General features: G+C 40.2%; 1 protein-coding gene across 2 annotated transcripts in view; it reads right to left on the bottom strand.

Annotated features, from left to right (window-relative positions):
- The window catches only part of Msh2 (mutS homolog 2), an 80676-nt gene that overhangs the window by 33633 nt on the left and 26067 nt on the right, over positions 1 to 20976 (bottom strand). For both annotated transcript variants that reach the window (XM_004839408.3, XM_087216419.1), the window contains one exon: positions 15525 to 15724. In XM_004839408.3, the coding sequence (XP_004839465.1) occupies positions 15525 to 15724 (200 nt within the window). The remainder of the gene's footprint in view (positions 1 to 15524; positions 15725 to 20976) is intronic.

The following is a 20976-nucleotide window of genomic DNA, read 5'->3' on the forward strand; positions in this document are numbered from 1 at the left end:
TAGCAACAAAGAGGAGTTGGCTTAATGGCCACTGTACCTTCCACTCAGTCAAGATATGCAGATAAAGGATGCAAAAACATTTGCCAATGTTTTTAACAACTGATCAAATTCTATTCCTTGGCACAGATTTATAATTTTGATGAAACTGACCTCTACTAGAAGTGCCCTCAAGGGCCTACATCTCAAAGGAAGAAAAAAGAGCCTCAGGTTCTAAGCCTGCAAAGAGTTCACTGCCTCTAGTGCTGGCTGCAAAGGGCCACGGGGGCAGTGTTACTATGAAAGTTTGTCAATGCTTTGTTATTAATGGCTTAAAAACTTTCATGTATTTTGAGGTCTGTCTCAATGGTATTTTTTCCATAAGCTCAGCTATTTGTCTAACTCATGATTCTGAAGGTTTTGAGAATACTGTACATACATATTATTATTGAACTACTGTATGTTAGAATCTGTCACCCTCAACATGTTTGCCAGCCCTTCAAACACAGAGGCAGCTTTGAGGCAACTCTTCTTAGAATCTATAAACCCCTACCCACGCAGGAGTTCATCTGCCCCCATAACCTGCAAGCTTTTACTAGTATCTTTTTTTTTACTGGGAACTGAACCCAGGGCCAATGCACTAAGCAATATTCTCAGCCCATTTTAAATTTTTACTCTGAGACAGGGTATCACTAAGTTGCCCAGGCTGGACTTCAACTTGCAGCTCTCCTGCCTCAGCCTTCCAGAGTGCTGGGATTACAGGTATAAGTCACCACACCAGCTTTCACTAACATCCTGAGGTCCCTTCCCTTACCTGTCTGTAACTTCTACTAAACTTCAGGTGACAATTTCCAACTGGGTTTTGAGAAACTACATTCTCCACTAGTTACCACAACCTGCAAAACCACACACAAGCTAACCCAAGTCCACAGACCCCTTGAATTCAGGGTAGTACATGATCATTTTTTTTAATGCAGCTGTGCCCATCATAAACTGCTGAATGTTTCAGTCAATAAGCACAAGTATTAACATTTCTGTAATACCCTAAACATAATTTAATCAATGGTAAGTTTCACCATAACTGAAAAGGACAAGGATAAATTGAATCCCAAGATGAACCCATCAAGAATAAATGTGGGGCCGAGGATTTAGCTCAGTGGTTTCTCCGCCTGCTGCGCAAGCTCAAGGACACGAGTTCGATCCCCGGTACCAAAAAACAAAACAAAACAAAAAGAAAACAGTGTGGAGAATTCCTCAAAAAACTAAAACTAAAAAACAAACAAACAAACAAAACTAAAACTAGATAGAGGTTCCATTTGACCCAGCTATCTCCCTTCTTGATATCTTCCCCAAATTAAAAGTATCATACCCCCCCCAGCAATATATGTAAACCCATGTTTATAGCGGCAGAATCTTTTTTTGTTTTTTAGTTCTTTTATTGGTACATTTTAGGTATACAATTCATTTACATTTATCATTGGGTGTTTGTACCTGTGCATGACATATCTCAGTTCTGATTTTTTTTCCCCATTACCTGTGCACCCTTAACCCGCTCCACCCTTCCCTATTTACAGAGATTTTGTTTTCTTTTTTTTTTTTCTTTTCTCATAGTTTTTCCTTGCCCTCTTTTCCTTTCCCCTTCCCCTCCCTTCACTCCTTCATCTTTGGCCCTTTTTTCCTATTTCAAATTATCAATTATTCATTTTACTCATTTTAACCCTTGTTTACACTATCAGTTTCTCACACTAGTGAAACTATTTGGTATTTACACATTCCTGTCCTCTTTATTTCACTTAAGAGTATGGCCTCGATATGCATCCATTTAGCCATAAATGACTCTAGTTTTTTATTCTTTATGGCTGAGTAGTACTCCATTTTATAAAAAAAACCATTTTCTTTATCCAATTTCCAGTTAATGGGCACTTGGGCTGCTTCCAAGCTTTAGCTATTACAAACTGTGCCGCTATGAACATGGCTGCACATATATCACTGTGGTATGATTCTTTTAATTCTTTTGGGAAGATACCCAGCAGGCGAACAGCTGGGTCAAATGGGACCTGTAGTCCTAGTTCTTTGAGGTATCTCCATACTGACTTCCATAGTGGTTGCACCAGTCTGCACTCCTACCAGCAATGGAGAAGGGTTCCTTTCTCCCCACAACCCTGCCAGCATTTGTTATTTGTTGATTTCTTGATAGCAGCCATTCTTTCTGGGGTGAGGTGGAATCTCAGGGTTGTTTTCATCTGCATCTCTCGAATGACGAGTGGTAATGGCTAAATCTTGGAAACAGCTCAAATACCCATCAACCAACAAAGGGATAAGGAAGATGTAGGGTTTTTTATATAATGGAGTACTACTCTGACATAAAGAAGAATAAGCTGGACCGGGGATTTAGCTCAGTGGTTACGCTGCCTGCCTCACAAGCACAAGGTCCCCATACCAAAAAAAAAAAGAATGAGCTTCAGATATTTATAGCTAAATGGATGAACTTTGAGACCATACTCCTAAGTTAAATAAATCGGACACATATGTTTATCTTATTTAATTTTTGGTACCGGGGATCAAACTCAGGACCTTACGCTTGTGAGGCAGGCAGCAGAATCACTGAGCTAAATCCTTGGCCCGAACACATATGTTTAAATACTGCATTGTGTCTCTAGTGTGAGAAACCAAAAGTGGAAATAAGGACCAAAACGTATAACAGATATTGGGAAATGGGAAGAAAATGTTCAAATGGAAAGGGGAACAGGGTGAAGGGAAGGAAAAAGGAAGGGACAAGAAAAAAGTGAAAATAGAAGAAAAAAATGGAAACAAAGCTATGACACATAGGGAGGGGAGGGTGCTTAAGGGAAGAGGGGAAGGAGAAAAAAGAGGCTGGATGTATCTTGTACAGGTGCAGATTCCCTGTGATGAGTGTTATCATTATGTATGCCTAAAATGTACCAATAAACGTTTTGCTATTAAAAAAAAAAAGAAGAGTAAGTGGTTCAGCCAGGCATAGTGGTACATGCCTGTAATCCCACTACTTAGGAGGCTGAGGCAGGAGGATTTCTTTGACTTCAAGCCCAGCCTGAGCCTGAATTACAGAGTGAGACCCTGTATTTAAAAAAAAAAAAGCAAGAGAGAAAGTGGTTCCCTAGGATGCACTCCTGGAATGCTGCCCAGCCCAGCGTTTATATCTAAACCTTAACTGGTACATCAACTTTAATTCTGGGACTTTTCTATATTTTGCCTATGCTCATGCTACTTTGTCATAGGCTGAGAGAAATACTAAGACTGTCTTTAGTGAATTTAGAAAGGCTACCTTGCAATTAGCAAAAATACCAATAAAAACTACTTTGGCACATTGCCTTTTCTCGGCATATCACTTCACAATTTTTCTTTCAGAGCATCTACTAAAACTGTATTTCTCTTTTTTTTGGTACCAGGGATAGATCTCAGGTCCTTGCACTTGCGCAACAGGCAGCAAAACCACTGAGCTAAATGCCCGGACCCCTAAAACTGTGTTTCTGGCTGAGCATAAGCACACTGGTGTCTGCTTGCTTAGCAGACATAAAGCCCTCAGTTCAATCCCCAATACTGCCAAGAAGAGTAAACAAAATATTTTTATTTGTATGATTGTTTCATGTCTGTTTCCCTTATAGTTTTTTTTTTGCAGACAGGGTCTCACTATGTAGTGCAGGCTGGCCTCAAACTCACTATATAGCCAGGGCTGGCCTTGAATATACTATAATTGGTATCACCTGGTCCAATAAAGTCTCGATAGATGTCAGTCATCCCAGTGAGTGGCCAAGACCTCCTAACCCATCCCTTCCTAAAAAAGTCTTTGTTCTTTCCATGTACACTTGCTAGGTGACCTGCTTCCCCATTGGATCAATATTACCTAAGCAGCTATACTTATAATCTTATTGGTTGATCAGTTTTGATCCATGTTTTACCCACCTCATGATTTTGTACCACTTTGTGACTTTGCTCTATAAAACTTCCTTTGAAAAGTAGGCTCACTGGCAAACCCATTTTTGGGTCCTCTCCTGTCTCTCAGGAGCTAGCTCTCTCAAAGTTTTCCTACGCTTAACCTTCGTTATTCCTAAGAATTCATTTTTTAATTTTGGGGAACATGAACTCGGAGTTTCTGACATCTAGCAAGTTGGGAGTTATATTTATTTCCCCTATATCAGTTGTCAAGAGATAAAAGTACTCATGATGTAGAATCGACAGGCTCTGGTAACCGAGAGGATATAAAGAAGGAAAGGTTGCCAGGGATTTAGCTCAGTGGTTCCGGCGCCTGCCTCGCAAGCGCAAGGTCCCGAGTTCGATCTCGGGTACCAAAAAAAAAAAAACGAGAGAGAGAGGAAAGGTGTTACAGCAGACTTGCAAGGTTTGCACAATTCAGCCTAGAGGAGGGGTCCATTCACCAAACCATAAACATTAAAAGTAGAATTAGAAGGGCCGTGGATTTAGAACAGTGGTTCTGCTGCGTGCGTCATAAGCACAAGGTCCTGAGTTCGATCCCCAGTACCAACAACAACAACAAAAACGTAGAATTTAGAGATGAATTCAGGCTGAACATTAAAGCACAGGACCACATGGGAAGTAGTAGCTTTCCACTTTGCTTCACTCAACTGTAACCTGCTGGCCTCTACGGGCAACTGTGCATGTAATCCCTGCTCTTCGCCACCACTGGCAGCCACCAACTAAGCCAGGGGCCTGGACTTTTTCCCACCCTGAAGAAGGAAGCCCATATATGGCAAAGTTAAGACTGCTATAACTGCACTTAAATATTAGTAAACATCTTTTTCAAATTATTTACATTTTATATAAAATATCTGGCCTCACCGCCATTCCACCGCTCCTAGGGCACAGGAGGTGAGCCAATCCCAGCGCCTAGGAGGAGGCTCCCTGTCGCCATTCCACCACTCCTTGGGCAGAGGTGAGCCCAGCAGGTGACAGTAGCACACGACCCCACACCCCTCCCCCTGGAAATGAGAACACACATAAACAAGCCTCAAAAATAGACTTCCAGATCACCTACAGCAACCCCAAAGGGAAAGGAGATGGAACAATCTGATACTCAACCACCTGGACTGCCTGAACTGGCAACAAAAGAGGATCTGGAAAAAATGAAATCAGAAATAATTTCTCAGATAACAGCAAAGATTGTGCCCAAAGTGCAAGACATGATTAATAAATCTAGACAGGACACAGATAAAAAAATAGAGGATCTGAGGAACATGATGGAATCCCACATAGGAAACAAATGCAATCCATAAAACAGATGCAAACAGATTTCCAGGAGATTAAAAACTCCATTGAAAGTCTATGCAGCAGAATGAACCAATGTGAGGACAGAATTTCAGATATAGAAGACAAGATTGCAATTAGTGATGAGGAAAAGAAAAATTGCTTTAAAGTTGTAAGGGAAAAAAATTTTAAAATAAAATAAAATTGTAAGGTACCACGAGAACTCAATCCAGCAGCTGCTAGACAACGCAAAGAAAAATAACATAAGACTGACTGGAGTCAATGAAGAAAGAACAGAGAGTGCTGATGACATAAAAAAACTGTTCACAGAAGTGATGGCAGAAAACTTCCCAAGGAGGAGAAAAGAACTTGACATACAGATAAGTGAGGCATAGAGGACTCCAACTAGCCTTGATCAAAAAAAATCTACACATAGGCATATAATAGTTAGGATTCCAGAAACCCAACAGAAGAACAAAATTCTACAAGCAGGTAGAGAAAAGAAACAAATCACATACAAAGGAAAGCCCATCAGAATCACTGCAGACTTCTCAATGCAAACCCTCAAGGCAAGAAGAGCTTGCAGTGACGTATTTCAAGCCCTAAAGGAAAACAGCCTCCAACCCAGATTGATGTACCCTGCAAAACTATCTTTCAAAATTGATGGAGAAATAAGATACTTTCATGATAAAGAGCACCTTAGGAACTTCATGAATACCAAACCGGCAGTCCAAAAAATTTTGGACAATATCCCAAGAAAAGACAATGAGGATCACAACCCCAGGAAGCCCAGCAGAATGAATCTGTTGGGTGTGACAAATTAAACACAAAGGGGGAGATTCCAACAAAAAAAAGGCATGACAAAGCTTTTAAAACTTTTGACTTCATCTCCCTAATGAGTGTATAATTCAATCTTGTTATTGTACTGATTAGTATTTCTCTGATTCTGGTGTTGCACACCTTTCCTTGTGCTGTACTGGCTATTTAACATCTTCTTGTGTCTACTTTTTAAGTGGGTTGTCTATTAATGAGCTGTAAGAGATCTTTATATATTCTGGTCATAGGTTATATGCATTGTAAATATGATCTGTTTAAGGACTACTTTTCATTTTAACAATATCTTTTAAAGTTCTAAATTTTGATGGAATCTCATTTATCAATTTTTTTCTTTTATACATCATGTTTTTTATAACCTAGGAAGTTCTTGCCTACCCTAAATTCATAAACATTTTCCCTTATAATTTCTTCTTAATGTTTTATACTTTTAGGCTTTCATATTTAGGTTCATAGATCCTTTCAAGTTATTTTTATGTATGGAAATAAAGGGTTGGGCTGGGGATTTAGCTCAGTGATTCCTCCACCTGCCTCACAAGTGCAAGGACCTGAGTTCAAGCCCTGGTTCCAAAAAAAAAAAAAAAAAAGAAATAAAGGGTTGAGGTTAATTTCTTTTTTTGTTTTGTTTGTTTTTTTGGTACCGGGGATCGAACTTGGGTCCTTGAGCTTCCGAGGCAGACAGCAGAACCACTGAGCTAAATCCCTGGCCTGAGGTTAATTTTTTATATATGGATGCCAGGTGTTCTAGGGCCATTTGATGAAAATACTGTCTTTTCCTTGGCTCTTGAATTGAGTTTATATTCTATAAAATGTTAATGTTAAATAATCTTTCAAAACTCAGTGGACCATATATGTATGGTTGTTTCTGGACTGTTTTATTCAAATGATCTATGTCTTTCCTACACCAACACTACCTTGATTACTGTAGCTTTAGAGGAAGTGTTAAAATTAGGTACTAAATGTCTTCCAACACTTTTTTTTTCTTTTTTTTTTACTTTTCTAGGTCCTTTGTAGTCCTACATAACTTTTAAATTTCAATAGCCAATTCTTCATTTATAGCAAGTATACACAGACCTGAATTTTTATATATACCTTGTGTTTTCTAATCCTGCTAAATTCAAATACAAGTTCTAGGGGCTCCTAGAGATTTCTTAGTATTTTCTCTGTAGATGATCATTTCATCTACATATATAGATTTTGCTTCTACCTTGCCAATCCTATCCTAATTGTGTCATTTTATTGCCAGACTATTTTGGTTTAGGCCTATGTTTCAAAGTTTAATAGACAGATGAAGAGTAGGCATACCTGCCCTTGTTCCCCACCTGAGGGAGAAAGCATTGTATCTTCTTCATTCATAAAAGGCGTTTTTGCTGGAAGTATGGAGTACATGTCTTTAATCTGTTGAGAAGATTCTGTTCTACTTCTAGTCTCCTGATAGCTTTTACCATGAACAGCTGTAGAATTTAGTCCAATACTTTTTCTCCAACTAGTGACAGGATCATATGGCTTTTTCCTTTCCTCTGTTAAAATGATGACTTTTGGGGGTGGATCTTCCAATGCTGAACCAACACTGCCATCCCTATAACAAAACCACTTTCTACATATGCCAGATCTGACTTCTACTAGTTTGTTTTGTGAAACAAATTTCTATCTATGTTCATACTTTTTCTTCTATTATCTTTATCCAGTTTTAGGATTAGTACAATGTTGATTTCCTAAAATGAGGGGAGAAGTGCTCCTTTTTTTTCTGCTTTAAATGTTTGATACAATTTATCAGTTAAAAATGTACATGAGCCTGTTGTTGTCACATAGGTAGGTTTTCAACCTAGGAATATACTTTCTTTAATAGGTGGTATTCCAATTTTATATTTCCTCCGGAGTTAGTTTCATTAATTTGTCTTCCAAGGTACTTCTTAGAAGTTGTCAAATTTATTTCAAAACAGATTTTTGTAATATGCTTTCTATATCCTTTAAAATTCTGTAAAATCTGTGGTAATGCCTCCTAGATCTTGATATTGTAATTTTAAAAATGTATAATTGATATTGTGTAATAGGAAAAAAAGGTCTAAAGGAGCAGGGGAAGTGGGAGGGGTAAGGGAAAGGAAAGAAGGGAAAAGAAAAAATATGAGAAAAGGAAAAAAATGGAAACAAAGTCTTTGGAAATAGGGAAGGGTGGAGGAGGTGAAGGGAGGGCAGGGGAAGGGGAATAAAATAAGAACCAAGATACTCATGTAATGGTACAAGATCCCATGATGTATGTAATTGTATTTTATACCTAAAATGTATCAATAAACTTAATGAGGGAAAAAAAAATAAAAAAAATAAAATATCTGAAAAATGGGCCGGGTATTTAGCTCAGTGGTTTATCAGTTCATATGAGTAAGGCCAGGCTGAACTACACAGTGAGACCCTGTCTCAAAACATCAATCAATCCTTTCCCATTCTCCCATTAGAGAAGCTCAACACATTTACTTCTCTTGATATTCATCTTGAATGACAAAAACTTTCATTTTGTCATTTTTTGAGACAAGGTCTCACCATGTAGTTCAGGTTGGCCTTGAACTTACTATGTAGCTTAGGCTGGCCTTGAACCTGTGGTGATCCTCCTGCCTCAGCCTTGCAGCTGACTACTTTACAGTGATATTCTTGGGCCAATAGTTGTCCCTTAGTCACTACCCCTCCATTCAAGCGACCTTGCACCAATATCCTATTAAACTGTCCACAGCTTGAGTTACTGTGGAACAGTAAAAGGATGGCTGCCTCATGGGTGGTGAAGTGGTAATGCTCTATGTGAGTAGGTGCGGCTCATGACACACGAAGGCTGAAAGGTATACATGGATGTGCACGTTCTGTATATTCTTACACTGTGTGGTTCAGGCGGATGAAGTTTTCTGTATTCATCTATCTAGTGTTTCCCTGGACAAATCATGCACAGGCAAACATGGAATTCATGTTAGGCTCCAATTGTTCCCTGATGTATCAACCACATTGAAACACATCTTTTTAAAAATAAATATTACTTATTTCAAAACAAGTAATAAGAATTGACTATACAGGGACAGGGATTTAGCTCAGTGGTGCCGCACCTGCCTGGCAAGGTCCTGAGTTTGATTCCTGGGGGGGAGAAGGGGGGGGATGAGTTGTTTTAAATACAATCAGAAATCTGCCCTAAATGTGGAATATTATTTTAGATTTTGCCTCAGCTTTTTTAAATTTTAAGAGATAAGCATAATAAAGGCGGCCAAGTGTGTCTTTTCATTAGCTATTTCTGGATGTGAGGGTGATCTGGGTACATCTGCTATGCACTGATGGCCAGAGCTGATTCTGCTGACCTGGCTGGCCCTGCGGGTGTCCCCTTCCTCACCTCCTCATGGGCCCCAGAGGAAGCTGTGCACTCAGGAGGAGACAACCGTCCCCAACAGAGGCTTACTGCTCTTCAGTCAAGGGTATGCAGTAACTGCACACCCCACCCCTGCTAGACTCTTCAAACAAGTTCCAAATAGTTATTTCTTACAGAATAAAGAATAGTAACAAAAGCTTTAATGGCTCAGTGCAATCTACTTTCTATACGGTTGCTGCCCCCTGCTGTTTATGAATCTATTTCACTTGCAGTTTTTTTCTGGAGTAACATAATGCCAAGAGTTAATCAAAACCAGAATATCACAGGATGACAGGAAAACATACTCAGTTTCTACAATATACAGTAGTTAAAAAAACTTCTAAATCAAAATTTTGCTTTTAAATATAGAGCATTTGCTTTTTTTCTGTAAATATTAGTTCCGCTTTGGGTTTTCTCCATGAAATGAATATGCTAAGCAGCTATGTTGAGCTTGCAAAATGTCATTCTATAAAAAAAACAAACACCTCAAAAGAGGTTAGTAGGGCCGGGGATTTAGCTCAGTGGTTCCGCTGCCTGCCTCACAAGCGCAAGGTCCCGAGTTCGATCCCCAGTACCAAAAAAAAAAAAAAGAGGTTGGTTAAGGTCCCGATGACGAGGGTACACCTAAATCTCAAGTATACTGTGAAACAGAGAGGACAACTCTTCCCAGGTTTAAAACCTCAATCTAAATGACTTCAAATACCTTACTGGGCCATCAGCTGCCAAACGTACAATGTGAACGAAGTATTTGATTTAGATGTTATAATATCTCTCAGGCCTAAATAACTTCAACATGGAAAAAGGAAGGAAATTACTGACTCGTTTCAAAACTCAATTTATTGAGTATATTTAAGCCACACATATGCAGGAAGGTTGAGGAAGAAAGCCAAAGTACCCTCAGCCACAATTCCTAACTTCCGTATTTATCCTAAGGAGTTAGAAAGACCACACAAAGACTATAATGGAGCAGAACCCTTATGAAAGCAGGCAGGCCCACAGAACCCGCAAGGCGTGGCCATTCACCAACTCCAAGCTGGCTCTACATTCTGCTTCTCCTTGCCACAGGGCAGCAGAGGTACAGATTAACCGATAGGCCAGATCCTGGATGAGAACAACATCCAAGGAGAGAAGCTAAGCCTGAAGAGCCACAGACCCAGGGATAAAGCATGAACCTGACCAGCCGCTTCAGGGACTCCAGTGTTACCCTCCCAAAGTGACTGGGTGAGAGACACACTCACAGGAGACAACCAGGGAGAGGGAGTTGGCCAGACATAGACCCCTTCCCCTGGAAGTGTAAGCTCAGGCTCTGAAGGACACTGGCCCTGCCTCTGTAGGCAACAAGAAGGTCTTGTGAGCATAGACATTAAGCCCAACAGTCCACTTGAACCACATTTTGTGACCTACATACAGCAGAGACCAGAGGAGGGCTGACTGCATTTCCCATCTACCTACGTGAGCAAGGACACACCTTGACTTGGACAATAACCAGAATGAACCCAAATAAGGATGTGAAGGTGATCAAGCCACAACATCTGTCACCCCATTGACTCAGCTGATCTGGCTGGCCAGATGGGTGTCCCCTTCCTCCCTCAGTGCTCCATGTGTGTTCCTCCTGAAGCTTTGTGCTGGGTCAAGGAGGATAACCACCCCCAATAGAAGAGGACCTTTTCCTCCACCAAGGTTAAGTATAAGTAGTAGCTGTGCAACCCTGCTAGAACCTCCAAACAAGCTCCTGGAAGCTAGCATTACCCTGATTCCAAACCAGACAAGGACCCAACAAAAAAAGAGAACTATAGGGCCAGGGGATTTAGCTCAGTTGTTCCACCACCTGCCTCCCAAGATCAAGGACCCAAGTTCGATCCCCGGTACAAAAAAAAAGAGACAGAACTATAGGGCAAGGGATTTAAGTCAGTGGTGCCACTTCCTGCCTCACAAGAGCAAGGTCCTGAGTTTGATCCCCAGTACCAAAAAAAAAAAAAAAAAAAAGAGAGAGAGCTATAGACCAATCTCTTGAATGGATATAGATATAAAAATCTTCAAGAAGTTACTGGCAAACAGAATGCAACAAATCATCAAAAAGATCATACACCATAAGGGCCAGGGATGTAGCTCAGTGGTTTCGCTGTCTGCTGCACAAGCACATGGACCTGAGTTCGATCCCCAGTACCAAAAAAAAAACCAAAAAAGATCATACACCATAACCAATGCCTATGTCATTCATGTCATCAGAAGGCATTATTTCATTTTACATCATCACAAGAAAGATGAGTGTATTACAATGTTTTAAAAAAAGACCATATTCATCAAACCTTTATTACAGTATATTGTTGTAATTATTCTATTTTACTATTATTGTCGTTAATCTCTTACTATCCTTATCTATAAATTAAACCTTATCACAAGTTTGTATGTATAGGGAAAAACATGGTGTATCCATTGGATTGAGTCTTAGCCATGATTCCAGGCACCTACTGGGGAGTCTCGGAACATAGTTTCATGGATACAGGGGGGCTACTGTGCTCAATGTAGGTCACAGATCCTTTCTCCAGAAAATAATACACACATATAACTTTTCATAAAATTTCAGGACCCATTCAAGAACTCATTCAAAAATCCCAGCTTTAAAGTTCCTGATGTTAGTGGGGTGTGGTGGTACAGGCCTGTGAAGGGACCATGATAGTAGAGCGTTCAGTCAGACACGTGTGATCCAAGAATGACACCGATACGTGCCTGTTCCTGGAAGGACTGGCTACCCTCCCAGGAACAGCAGATACTAATATAAAATAGAACATCCTGAGCAATGGAATTCCAGGTCCAGGAAGTCGAAACATCGCTCTAAGTCAGGTATGCCTATTGGCACAGGGTCACCTTTGTCTCACACGGTATAAAAGTAACAGCAGTGGCAATCAAAAAGAGAGAGCTGCTGCACTGGACTACTCTGCAAGTCCCAGAACGGAACCTCATTGTGGCGAGTGTTGCTTTCCGATCTGGTGATGATATACTGAACCCTATGTTTGCCTTTCTAATTCCCTGTGTTTCCTTGATCTTTTCCTTCATTCTATTAAACTATTTCAAATCTTGGAGTAGTGTGTGGTGACTTTATTCTTGGATCGAGCTCCAAAATCTGATTAAAGGTGCACCTCTGTTGGCCAATTTCCCCTGTCAACACAGCCTATAATCCCAGCACTCAGGAGGCTGAGGCAGGAGTAGCTGGGGGGTTAAGGAATAAATGGATGTGGAGAGGAGGGATAGGAAATTAAGGGAGTTCCTAATTCAAGGCCAGTACATCCTTAAGAAAATAAAAGGGTATTTATTTACTGTGTGAATGAAGAGATATACAAAGAGAGAAAAGGTCTAAAATAGCTAACGAGTAAGTGGTGGCCTTCACTGTCTAGAGTGCCATGGCCATTATACTCCAACTCTATTCCTAATATTAGTCAATCAAGACTTGCTCTTGTCAAATCTTGTTCTGTTTCCAGTTAATCCTATTGGAACCACATGAAAAAACAGGAAATCAGAAAGAGCAAAGCAGAAGACACTCATTTCTAAGATGAAGAAATTGAGGCACTAAGATGGTAAATGACTGCCTATGCCACAACTAAAACCCACAACTAAAGAAGTGTGGAAACAGGAAAGTTGTTTTTTTGTTTGTTTTTGGTACCAGGGATTGAACTTCTGAGGCAGCCAGCGGCACCACTGAGCTAAATCCCCAGCCCAACAGAGAGTTTTAAGATCGGCTTTGGCAGATCTAAATCCAAGTGCTCTAAGTATTACAAGCCTAATCAAGAGCCTTGACTATGATAGGAATACTTTTTATAACATAGGTTCTTTGAGAAAGTAAGCACTTAGCTACTTTGTTTTTTGTTTTTGTTGTTGTTGTTTTGAGACAGGGGCTGGCTATATGTGTTTCAGGCTGGCCTTGAACTTACTATGTAGCCCAGGCTGGCCTCAACCTCATTGCAAATCCTCTTGGCTCAGCCTCTCAGGTGCTGGAATTATAGGTGTGTGCCACCAAGCCTGGCTTACCTTTTACTAAATGAAAGATCACCCGTAAAATTTAAATTGAGCCAGGTGTGGTAGCACACAACCTGTAATACCACCACTCAGGAGGCTGAGGCAAGAGGATTGCAGTAAGTGTGAGGCCAGCCTGGTCTACATAGTGAGTTCAAGGCCATCCTGAACTCTACAGCGAGATCCTATCTCAAAAATCACCACCAAAGGGCCAAGGATTTAGCTCAGTGGTTCTGGCGCCTGCCTTGCAAATGCAAGGTCCTGAGTTCAATCCCTAGTACCAAAAAAAAAAAAATTACCACCAAAAAAAGAAAAAATTGAATCGATAGTTATGTGGGATTTGGTCATCATAAAGCTGAGTTTCATTAAGTCTGTCTGCAAAAGAACAAAACTTTCCTGTAATAGCCATGCGAGGCAGTGCATGCCTATAACCTCAGTACTTGGGAGGCTGAGGCAGGAAAATTGCTACAAATTCAAGGCCAACCTAGGGTACATAGTGAATTCAAAACCAGCCCGAACTACATACCAAGACCCTGTCTCAAAAAAAAAAAAGCTTTCCATAATACTGAAAGATTTGTTTGGTGATACAGGGATCAAACCCAGATCCTTACGCATACTGGCCAAGTGATCTACCAATGAGCCTCTGAAAGACATGTTTTAATGGTCCTAAAGGACTATGATTTTTAAGTGGAACCCAAAATGCTTTCTGTAGTAGATATAGTAACTAAAATTGTTGAAGAGACTTAATATTCACTTAAAGTGAAAAGCTACACTTGCCAAGCAAGTTGATTTTATTCACCAACATCATATTCATCAACTATATGCAACTCTGCTCACTTTATTCTAATAACTTCACTCTGACTTCAACTTTTTTTTTTTGGTAACGGGGATCGAACTCGGGTCCTTGCCCTCGCGCAGCAGGCGGCAAAACCATTGAGCTAAATCCCTGGCCTCTGACTTCAACTTTTAAGAGCACTGAGACCCTCTGTCTTAACTTTCTGTCACAGGTATGCTGTGGGGGTTAGTTCTAGCAGGGCTGATATCAGTCTGCTCTGTTTAGTTTTACATGGATCTCACTATATTGCCCAGGCTGGTCCTAAACTTCTTAGCCAAGTGATTCTCCTGCCTTAGTCTTCCAAGGAGCTGAGACTACAAGCAGGTGCTACTGTGCCGGGCTTTGCCTGCTCTGTTGTTTCTTGTGAGGCAGTGACTGCTGGTCAAGGCATGAAATGTACTGGTTCATACTGGTATTCTATATTTATGGATCCAGAGACATTCAGAGGGGTTTGTCACACTGTTTATTGGGATTGATGACTTGTACCTGGCCTCAGTGAGGCCCCTCCTCCTCAGAAGGGTCTGCTGTACAGGCAGTAACAATAGAACATGCCTACTTAGCCAATAAAAAGTGAGAAGGGGGGCCGGTTGGGAATTTAGCTCAGTGGTGCCTCGCCTGCCTGGCAAGTGCAAGGTCCTGAGTTCAATTCCCAGTACCAAAAAAAAAGTGAGAAGGTCCAGCAAAGACTCCACATTGGGCTTCCTGGATCTGAGGTGTTTTGCGCCCACATGCTCATCTGAGAAAATGCACCCCACCATAGGCTTAACAAAAGGAGAGAGGGCCGGGGATTTAGCTCAGTGGTTTCGCCGCCTGCTGAGCAAGCACAAGGACCCGAGTTTGATCCCCAGTACCAAAAAAAAAAAAAAAGAAAAGAAAAGGAGAGAACTGGCTGTGACAGCCATGAGCTGTGATATACATCTGTACTTTAACGCTGCTGTTGGACTGTATTCTTTCCCTATAATAAAGTGTAAATTAGTAAGCACTGTCATTTTGGGTTCTGAGTTTTGTTTTATAATCAAACCCTGTTTCACTGCCACTGTTAGTACAATCAACCTATTAATAATACATACAGTAACTCATTAACTTGTCTCATGGCTCTTGGCTTCTGCCATGAAGTTTAGGTCATTAAAAACCTATCAGAAACCCTTAATGTGTGTAAGAGGGAAACAGTAGCAGCAACTTTTACAAGGACAGTATAGTTGCAAAGCACAATGTAAGAGCAAAAGAAAAAAAAAGTCATTTTGTTACCTTCATATTTTTCCAGGGCCTGTATAACATTAGGAAGTTGATTTATACCCTGGTAGAGTCGGTAACAATCTTGTAAGTTTGCAGCTTGTCTCTGAAATTTCTTGGCAAGTCGGTTAAGATCTGGGAATCGACGAAGTAAATCCTCTTGTAAATTCTGCCGCAATTCCACATCTTCTACAAAAGCCTCCACTAAATTTAGTCTGAAATAAAATTAAATCGGTCAACTAGAGTTGAGCACATAGCTAAATGGCAGAATACATGTTTAGAAAGTGCAAGGCCCTAGGTTTGATCCTCAGCTCCATAATCACCTCCATTGCCCACAATGTCAACTACACACACAAGTCTCAGCTAAATAAACTTAAAACTTCCACATAAGAAAACTACATATATTGTGAAATGTAAGCTTTTTCCAGAGAGTGAAAAGCTCCATAAGACTTTGAGACAAACATTTCCTGATTAGTCAGTCAAATTAATGCCGAGCAGTGTCCTAACATACCCAATGTTGTTTGATTTTCATCAAATTGACATTTCTTAAACAGGAGTATTTCATTACTAGAACATTTTTTTCTACTGACACACTGTTGCATGTGCAAAGAGTGGTATTTAATAAAACAGAATTACACATCAACAATGTTACCAAATCCAATATTTATTCTGTCAGATGGACTTTTACTTTTTTTTTTTTTGGTACTGGGGATTGAACTTGGGTCCTTGAGCTTGCACAGCAGGCGGCGAAACCACTGAGCTAAATCCCCGGCCCTGGACTTATTTTTAGAATACTTTCTAAAATTATATCTTGACATTACGAAGACAAAAACTTTTAATCAAAAAACTGAAATAATTTTATTGCTTCCTAAAGTCAATAAATAATCTCAAATTGTTTCAAGAACTATAGAATATGTAGATTATATTGCTTTTGTAATTTACTGGAAACTAGACTTCACTTTTGTTTTTCATTATAACCCATAGCAAGAAAGTTTTTACATCAAGACTGAGTGCAAGCTTTCAGATCTGATATGTACATGCACTCACTCCCGATGATGAATGTAATCATTATATACTGCAAACATGTACTAATACATTTTTTAAAACCAGCACATACATATGTATATGACTGAAATAAAGTTTCACAAAACAATACTTACTTTTGCTATATGACGTGCTCTTTTGGTTTGTTTTAGGTGGTAAGGAGATTTAACCCAGGGCCTTTCCACTGAGCTACATAACCCCCTTTTACTTTTTATTTTGTGAATTTTGTGACAAGGTCTCACTCAGCCACCTAGGCTAGGTTCGAATTTACGATCCTCCTACCTCAACCTCCCAGATTCCTGGGATTACAGGTTTGTACCACAATGCCCAGCTTATTTTATTTTTCTTTTTAAAAATGTTTAGGGCTAGGGCCAAGGATTTAGCTCAGTGGTTCTGCCGCCTGCCTTGCAAGAACAAGGTCCCTAGTTCGATCCCCGATATCAAAAAAAAGCAAACAACAAAAAAACAAAACAAAAAAAATGTTTGGGGTAGACATATAGCTCACTGGTAAAGCCCATGTTTAACATGTATAAGGCCCACAGTTCAATACCCAGCACCAAAAAAAACCCAGCGCTATTTAATCATCCACTACATCACAACCCACTACTGACTCACATCTTCAGTTTGAAAAATAATGCTGTAGATGTTACTGAAGTAATAGCTGAAAGCTAAAGTGTTAACAATAGGAACTAGAAAAAAATATTCCTGGGGCTGGGGATGTAGCTCAATAGTAAAGCATTTGCCCAACATGTGAAAGACTTCAGGTTCAATCTCCAGTACTGAAAAGAAAAAGAGCTTGGTGACCTACACCTGTAATCCCAGCACTTGGAAGGATGAGGGAGGACAATCAAGAATTTGAAAAAAAAAAGAAAAAAAAAGAATTTGAGGTCAGAGCCTGGGCTACATAGCAAGTTTAAGGCCAGCCTAGACTACACAGTGAGACTGTCTTGGAAAACCAAAAAAGCAGCAACAATAAGAGAAGAAAGAAGAAAAGAAGGGGGGGCAGAGGGAATAGGCAATAAAGTTCCTGTACATATTATTTATGCCTAGTGATGGCTTTAGAGGAGCTTGTTCTGGAGGCCTGCTATCAGATGAACCACCATTTTCCATGTATTTGTGAACTATGTGAGCACTAAATTAACCTTCACATTTCCCAGGGACAGGAAAAAGAAACAAATCTCCCTCCCTCATTTCATTCTTTCTTTTTTCCAGCAGTACTGGGGATTGAACCCAGGGCCTCATGCATTGCTGGGCAAACACTTTACCACTAAACTACATCCCCCAGGCTTTTAATTTCAGTTTAACACAGGATCTCCCTAAGTTGCCCCGACTGACCTAAAACTTATGATCCTCCTGCCTCACTCTCCTGGGTAGCCTGGATTATGGGTATGTGCCACCAACACCTGGCTGAAACCAGTCAGCTTTCTAAATCTCTTAACTATTTATTGATCTCTCCAGCAGCATTGATAATTCCTGGATCAATATGTTCACTCATATGCTACCCTGAGTAATCACATTATGAACATTTGCCTTTAAGGTACCATGTCTCATTTTTGGCAATACTGACACTTTAGGAGACACCGTTTGTTAGGAGGAAATGTGCTTCTCTACCCACCACCCACTTTCTTAGATACATGACAACAAAAAATATCTGTAGACAAGGATGAATGTGAGCCTCCCTCCTGTGGGGCAAGAGTAGTCCCTCGGGTTGATAACTGCTGGTTTAAAGGAACCACAATAAAAATTTCACTTTTTTTTGGTACCGGGGATCCAACTCAGGTCCTTGCGCTTGTGGGGCAGGCGGTGGAACCACTGAGCTAAATCCCCGGCCCAAAAATTTCACTTTTTAACTGGGCACAATGACACATGCCTAAAATCCCAGCTACATGTGAGACTGAAGCAAGAGGACTCAAATTCAAAGCCAGACTGGGTAATTTAATGAGACTGTGGGGACAGGGGTCATAGGCAGGAAAAAGGATAAAATAAGATCTCATTAGGCTTTAATAAAGAAATTAATAGGAGGGGCCAGGGATGTAGCTCAGTGGCACTGCGTCTGTCTGGCAAGTGCGAGGTCCTGAGTTCAATCCCCATGGTGGTGGTGGGGTGAATCAACAGGAAATCTTACTAAAGGCAACTTTTTGCCTCTGCAGTTAAGACTCCAGCAATCAGAAAGACAAAGTTAATGGGGGAGGGCGCTAGATCAGGGAAGGCTCCAGGTAACAATTAACATAAGAATTTAGCGACAGGCAAAACAGGGATATAGCCCACCCCCCCATGAAATGCAAAGGAGACAAAGGGCAGCCACATAAGGACTCTTATTTAGGCTATAAAACACACATGTTCCCTTTACTTAATCATTAACTCTAAGTTACCTTCCCATAAGGCTCCTCACCCACAGTTATCCATCACAAAGGGACAGGAAGAAATAAAAAATGGCCAGAAAGAATGTAGACAGAGGTGCTCAGGTTAGGATCAAAGACAGCCAGAGAGCCAACCAGATGTGGACAACTTCCAGGTGCCCACATGGGGGTGGGGTGGGGGGTGTGAGAGAAATCACTAGTTCTAAGTGAAAAGGAGCTTAGGACAAAAATCCACTGCTATTTCATTTCTGATGCCTCCTGCTCACTCAGGGTAGCTGTCTATCTTCTCTTTTCCATCTTTTTTTCCAAATAAACCATCTTATTTTATTTTAAACTCTGCCTCTTTAATTCATTACTGAAACTGAGAGCTTAAAATCCTGGCAGTTTTGTGTTCCAGACAAGGAGCGGTGAGCAGTACGTACATTTACTCTGCCACAAGATGATCCCATCTCACTATACTAAAGATACAGCTCAGTGGTTGAGTCTGGCATGCACAAGGCTCTGGGTTCAAGCCCCGGGGCTAATCTGCTATCAAGTTTGTATTATGAACCAGTTGCTAGGGCTGTAAACATCAAAAAAAAAATTCAAAAGCCAGGCGTGGTGGCACATGCCTGTAATCCCAGCACTCTGGAGGCTGAGCCAGGAAGCTCTCCCCAAGTTTGAAGCCATCCTCCTGGGCTACATAGTAAGTTCAAGGCCAACTTGAACTATACGGTGAGATCCTATCTCAAAAAACAAAAGCAAAAATAATAATTATTATTATAATTATTGAAGGATTTAGTGCTCCAGAAAACATTTCAATGGTACATAAACTTAAAAAAACTAAACAACAACAACAAAAAAACTAAACTAAAAAAACCCAAGCAATGTACAAAGCCAAATCACACAACGTAATTCCTAGCTAAGCCTCTGGCTCTAAGTGGCCTTCAACAGCACCAAAATCACTAGAATTCTGGGAACTGTGGAACATACTGTAATCATGGCTACTCTAGAGACTGAGGCAGGAGGATCTCACGTTTGAGGCTACTTTGTGCAATTTAGCAAGGCCCAATGCCAAAATAAAAAAATCAAAATCAAAAGGGCTGGGGGATATAGCTCAGTGCAAGGGCCTTCAATCTCTAGTATTGAAAACAAGAAAAAACAAACCCCAAGAACTAAGCAAACTTGATACATTACAGATCAAAGGACAGAGGAACGGGTTCTAAAGAACTAACCAAGCAGAGATATGCACTACAGCTAAGTACCTCAGAGTGAGGAAACTCTTTACACTTAAGATATACTATCTTTGTCCTCTGTCTTATTTCTCCAAAGACCAGAAACAGAGACACGCCTCTACGTTAACTAGTTTTCTTTCATTTCTATTTTTCTTTTTTGGTTTTTCCAGACAGGTCTCCCTATGTAGCCCAGGCTGGCCTGGAACTCAGAGATCCTCCTGCCTCAACCTCCTGAGTGCTGGGATTACAAGAGTACTACTAACAAGTTTTAAAGATATTCAAACCATTTCCAAATGATCTAAATGCATTATTAAACAAATCTTTTTATCTTGAATTGTTTAATTTCTCCTTTTCTGTGGACAAATTCTCCAAACTGGACTTCACATACACTATATCAAAATTCACTTTTCAATAAATTTCAGAAACAATCATCAACTTTGTTTCCTAAACCCCTAAATTTAAAACAAAATAATTGGGATATTCAAAGAAATATGATACCAAGCTTACATTGGTCAGTTCTCAGAAAGTTAACCTGAAAAACTGAGCATTAAGTAGCCATATAATTTTTATTTATTGTGTAAAATTCTAGTAAGAGCTTAGCAAGAGATAAAACAAAGGAAAAAAGCTTCTAAAAAACAGCATAAAGAAATGTTCACTGTCCTCTCAGTCTTTGGTCTAGATAGTATGAAATGCCTAATACTGTAAATTGCTAGTTTCACAGGTCTACTCAGTATGCCAGTTCAGAAATAATCACAGTATCAGTTTGCTTTTGGCTAAAAGAAGAAAAAAGGAAAAAAAAGATTCTGCTGTTTCCATGACAATGCCACTTTTAAGTATCAATTACACAAG

Source organism: Heterocephalus glaber, unplaced genomic scaffold, assembly GCF_053883595.1.
Source record: "Heterocephalus glaber isolate CG9 unplaced genomic scaffold, H.glaber_assembly_v1.0 deba00001457, whole genome shotgun sequence".
NCBI classification, from domain to species: Eukaryota; Metazoa; Chordata; class Mammalia; order Rodentia; family Bathyergidae; genus Heterocephalus; species Heterocephalus glaber.